At 28.1% G+C, this 5,974-nt stretch overlaps 1 protein-coding gene across 6 annotated transcripts in view; it reads left to right on the top strand.

Annotated features, from left to right (window-relative positions):
• The window catches only part of GckIII (Germinal centre kinase III), a 142,952-nt gene that overhangs the window by 51,800 nt on the left and 85,178 nt on the right, over positions 1 to 5,974 (top strand). The window contains exon 1 of one of the 6 annotated variants that reach the window (XM_014426559.3): positions 1,929 to 1,994. The exons of the other annotated variants lie outside the window; for them this stretch is intronic. Within the exon in view, the coding sequence (XP_014282045.1) occupies positions 1,953 to 1,994 (42 nt within the window). The 5' untranslated portion in view covers positions 1,929 to 1,952. Of the gene's footprint in view, positions 1 to 1,928; positions 1,995 to 5,974 lie in introns of those variants that run through there. 6 annotated transcript variants of the gene reach the window in all.

Raw genomic sequence — 5,974 nt, 5'->3', positions numbered from 1 at the left:
ATACTCAAAAAAACTTCATGCTGTGTAATAAAAAAAAATTACATTTGAAAAAAAATCTATTTGGGAAATTGCTCTATCTAATATTGAAAGGGTAATATGGCTCCTCTACACCTTGAGGCTCCTTGCTAGTTAATTTCGCTCTGTGAATGTCGACATTCAGAAAGCTTCTAGAAACTGTGCCTAGGAAACAGAAAGTAAATTAATTAGAGAATTCTAGTGTTTCGTTTGGATGTGGAAGACACTATACTAAGTTTTTATTGCTTGCAATTGTCACTTTATCTATTAAAAGCATCTATTAAACAGTCGGTTTATGTATTAAAATAAATAGTTATTCCCTTAGTCAATTTTTTTTATTTTGTAGGTATAACCTTCGTAAATATTAAAGTAATAGCTAGTTTGTCATGTGCAAGGATTAATTTCAACCAAAAGTGGAGGGAGTGGTAAGTGAAGTGTGTTGCGCTCACTGCGCCATATTTTTGATTCCATTTTTCAGTTATGTTTCTTGTGTTTATATATATATATATATGAAAAAAATGGTTTAAAAATAGACTGATAGTGGTGCCTTATCCTCGAATTTATTCTGAGATTCGAAATTGTGAAACACAAAAAATTGTGTTATCAGCACTCCGATCATCTGAGTCATTCCGGGACTAATTTTAAGTTTTTCCTTCTTCTATTAGTGCTTTCAATTAAAAAAAATCTTTTTCTTCATTTACATCATCACAATAACTTCCTCGACTCATTGAGTAAGCTATTATTAATCTAGTTTAATAAAAAACCACAACGCAGATCCATTTCGGTTTGTAAATTGAAAATTTATCTCCTTAAAATGTATTTAAAATTTTTTTTTAACTTTTAAAATCAATGAAATATAACAATATTTATGTATATCACTAACATTATTTTCTTTTTTAATTTGAAAAAGTAAACGAGAACGGGTTGGGAACTTGTAGAATATTCCGTCTTTCTTATATTTATTGAACATAAGGATGTTAATCCAAAATAATTAGATTATTAGTAGCTTTTTACTACTTTATGTAATAAATTATTTATTTCGTTTAAAAACTTTATATACAACTATTTAAAATGTTTCTTTACTCTTTGCATAAATTACAATATTTAATACATCAAAGGTATTATTAAAACATTCTCAGTATATTTATTTTTTTCCCATTTGTTTTTTATATTCTCATTCTTCCCACAATATCAATTTCTTTATATATCTTTATTGAAATTTACAACTGTACATAATGATACATCCTGTAAATTTGATGTAAGTTTACAATGGAGTGATACAGGCTTGTGGAGAAACTACCCATTGGTAGCACACTAATGACGTTTTTTTATTAGAAGGTCTCGTGGCCATCTTCATTTCAGGCCCCTCGGAGGATTGTCAGGGGTGAAAGAGGAAGCAAGGTTAGAAACTAGTGGGTTTGGGTGGTTAGGGAGTTAATAATGGAAGGAATGATATCTGGTTGGGCCTATATCGGTTATATATGGAACATAGAGGTCTTTATTTATGATTTTATTTCAAAATTAACCTATTAATCAGCTAATAGTTCGGCTCCTTGTTTACTTAATTAAGTATTAGAGTTCCGTGATTTAAGGGAAAAAAAATTATAAATGAACATCAATTTCGTTTTAGAATATTGAATTATAGTTTTTTTTTTTATAAAATCAATATTTTTAAAAAGATACTTATGGGATATATTTGTTACTTACAATGCTTAGAAATTGTTTTAATTTTAGAGGGTATTTGGTATGCCATTTCCGAATTCCTTTTTTATCTCTTTAAAAATTGATTTGTAATTATCTCTTGATATTACTAAACTTAAATAATAAAAAAAAAAAATTTATAGCGTGACTCACATGCAAGATAACGCCGAACGGAATCGTGATAAGCTCTTGAATTTCCTTTCTGCCAGTTATTTCCCCTCGTATTATCCGAGAACATGGGAGGATTTGTCAAGTGTGACAGTTTCATACAGTTGATGGTAAATTTTTAAAAAAGTTACATACATACTAAAAGATACATTTTCCTAGTGTTTTGTTGTAAATGTGCATCGGAAATTTAACGGAGGTTATTTTTTAAAAGAATGCGTCCAAGGTCTAGTTGTTAATGGATAAATATTAATTAAAAGGTTATGTTAACTTGATACCACTTCAATAATCGATAGGTTATCTTAATTAATTTAGTAGAAATTTGGTGACCTCGGTGTTGTTTTAATGAAATACTTTTAAAGTGATTATCATAAGTTTGATGCCATTTATGTACCTCGGTCTTACTTCGGTCAGTCAATTAGTATACAATAATTTAGGTACTTAAATCATAAAACTTAGTTTATGAGTGATATATATTTTTTTTTACCATGGTTAAACTTTAAAAATTATTGATTTTTTGTGTTGATAAGCCGATTTTTGTCGTTTCTTTCTTTATTTGTTTATCAACCTCTTTTCCCACCGTTTTCTTATTTATTTATGTCTCGAAACGACAAACTTCTCTGCTTCGCATATTAATAATTTTATCAAAAACACTATACAATTATTTATATTTTTTCAGTTGTTGCTTACAGTTCCCATTACTATCTGTAAATCTTTATCAAGCGTTTTTGAAAAATACTAAATGTGTTACACCATATACTTGGAATGGTGTGAATCAGTCAATAATTAATTTCATGACCAAGGTTATAAATTTCCTTCTTTATTGCAATCTATAGTTCTTTTTTCATTATCATTTTTTCCCCTTCAATTTGAATGAAATAATTAGTTAGTTCGTCGATATCAAATAGTTATTTTTTTTTTAAATATTCATTTTTGGGACTCTTTTATTTTTTATAAAAGTTTTATACTACAAAAAATAAGAGGACAAGTTGGTTTCAATCTGTTTACCATTTATGAAATATAGGTCAATCTATCATAATCTAAAAATATCAGTATAGAGAAGTTATCTTTTTAAAGGTTAAGTAACTTTAGTAAGTAAAAGAAAAAAAATAGGTATGAATATATGTGTATACTTCACTGACACTAATATTCATTATAATATTTTAAAATTGAGTGTTTCTTCCTATTTTTTAAAATATTTTATTTTATTTATTTGTTAAAGAACATAACTTCTTGTACAAATAATTCATAATATTTACACAATATGTCCTCTTCTGAGTCGTTTCCCGCTCATCATAATAAAGCTTACATTTTAAACTCTTTTATAATAATAATATCATAATAATATAATAGGCTATATATACACCAAGCCATATAAAATATAAACAAACAATCAAACCTCATAATAAAACAAACATAAACCGGATCAATACCTTAATGATGAAAAGGACTGAGAATAACCATTCAATAAGTATTCGAGAATACCATTGGTAAGGTATGGTATCATTTCGGTAATAGAGTGCAAATTGGCTACTGACAATAAAAATAAATATGTATCATTCTCTTTCTCAATATTGTCTATATTGATAATCTCATTTGGATATATATTGGATGATGGGCACTGGAGAAAAAGATAGTGTAAGCTGTTAAATATATATTGTTTACAGGCACAACAGATTTCTTCATGTTGTATAATGTACGATTTATTTTACAGATATATTTATGGTGTGTTGGTTCGAGATTCTTAAACAGCTGACAACTCCCGTTTTGAGTATACTAGTATTAAAAATTGAATACTCTTCAGAAGAAAAATCTAGAAGACTGAAGGTTCTAGAATGGGTTATTATTTGAATTCAGAGCTCTATTGATGTCTAGATACAGAAGATGATTTTCCATTTTTTCTATTTTGGTCTTCTTCTGGATTTGCATTCCCGTTTTGTAGATCTCGTTTAGTTCATTGAGACTATTAGTAGCTTTGGTTAGATGGTGAACTTGTAAGTCCCAGTTAAAATCAATGGAAACTTCTTGCATACTTCTTAGTCTATTGAAGCATATTCGTGGATATCTGTTCTCTGGTAGCGTTGAGAGTCTTATCCAAAGGTTGACTACTTGTTTTATTATTATTCTCTGAGGACGTAGTCCAGTCTCTCCAGTCTGTTATTTTTGCTTGCCTGGCGTTACTCTTTCCTTTTCTATGGATTGTTTCTTCTCAATAAACGGTCAAAATAGAATAATCTATTTTAATAATGAAAAATGTATTAAGTTCAGCTGATTCACATTATAAAACAATAAATTAAATTTTTTTTTTTTCGAGAATCCCCGTTTTCGAAACTAAAACAAACGTTTCAACTGTGCTTAATTATTAATTGAAATCCATAATTATTAATTCATTTAAAATACCTACTTTAAGTTTATCCTTGAGGGGATCAAAATTTGATGGAGTTAATCAAAATTAATTTTAAATTGAGCCTTTAGTTGACCGAATTTATTTAATTTAGTTATAGGATAATTACCATCTTCAGTTTTCAATAGGTACATTTTATCATAATTCTCGTAGCGGATTCCTTAGATTCTCGTTTTTTTTTTGCATAAGTAGGGCTTAGATATAAAGGCGTAACAGTCCAATAAAAAATAAATTCTGCTCTTAACTCTTTAGTAAATGATAAATTCGTATAGAATCAATATCGGAGATAGGACTAATTTAATGGAGTTAGATATTCCGTCAACGTAAAAGGTTAAGTTGTTACACATATTTATCTGACGTAAGTCACGTTGTGAAACATTTCATATACAGTAATTATTGTAGTCATTAAAAGAATAACTTTAATATTAATTAGTAATATTATTCCTGTCCCAGTAATATTATTATAATCAGTAATACCATCTCATTTCTTAATTTCACCTCTACTTTGATGATTATCAATATTTTAATGTTATAAAAAAATCTAGTCTATATAAACTATTCATATTTAGTATGTCTATTACCTAAATATAGAAATTGGCCTGAACCCCGCTTTTGGTTGCTACTTACTAATTTAAGGTAGTTTTATTTACGTGCAAAACATGTGTTAATTTTGATGGAGCAAAGTTTAGTTACTTTTATTTGTTAAACTTGAAAAGAGATCAACTCGAAAATGCGAAGGTGCATTATTTTCTTTGTATTTAGTATTTTGATAGTGAACAACCTACACATTCACATAGTATTTTAACTTTCATTTACTTTTTTTTTTTTTTTTTTTTTTTAATGAAATTTTAAATATTCCCCACTTGTGTGCTTATCTGATATAGCCTTGTTTATCTCTTGTCTTTTTTGTTTAGTAGATCCTTCATTTTTTTATCATCATTACTTTTGTAGAACCTCATTCTTGGTTTTTATTGTTAATTTTTGTTTTAGTTATCAGTTACAATTGATTTATTTTCACTATAAGGAAGTGGTTGCCTCCTCGACCTCAATAATCCATCGGCTCCCCAATCCCCTGTAGAAGAGTTCTCAAATGTATTGTCAACGTGGGTTGATGATTCCACTGATTATAATACTGTCCTTGGCGAAAACTCTCTCTTTCGAGTCCTTCACCTCTCTACCTTCACCCGGGCGTGGTCCAACCCGTTCCTTAGTCCTATTCTTCTTATCCCATGCCACAATATATCATTGTATGTTTTATACTGCAACCAAATATTTTATTTATTAAAAAAATTATTATAATTCGTATGTGTGAAAGAATCTTTTATTTGCTAAATGCACTTAATACTAGCTCATGAGTATTTTCAACTACTACTTATATTTTATGATTATACATGCGTGCGGTATCTACTTAAAGAATATTCCAAAAATTAATTTATGTAAACTAGGTGATAATTTATACCACTCTCAGGTTAATAGTTTTATTTATTTAGATAAAGACAAAAAATGGCTGATATAATAGGCTATAAAGTACATAATTAAATATCAGGATTCAGAGCTAAAGCAATAATTATTTATTATATATTACTATGCCTAAATTACTTTTATTACATGTACTAGTCAACTAAAAGATTAGTAAGTCAGGCTTCAATAAGATATTTATTTGTCTAAAAAAGAAAACGGCAATTTTAA

The sequence above is a fragment of the Halyomorpha halys genome, unplaced genomic scaffold (genome assembly GCF_000696795.3).
Source record: "Halyomorpha halys isolate HHAL.00 unplaced genomic scaffold, Hhal_1.1 Scaffold584.1, whole genome shotgun sequence".
Lineage (NCBI taxonomy): Eukaryota > Metazoa > Arthropoda > Insecta > Hemiptera > Pentatomidae > Halyomorpha > Halyomorpha halys.
This window is presented reverse-complemented; position numbering and strand designations above follow the sequence as displayed.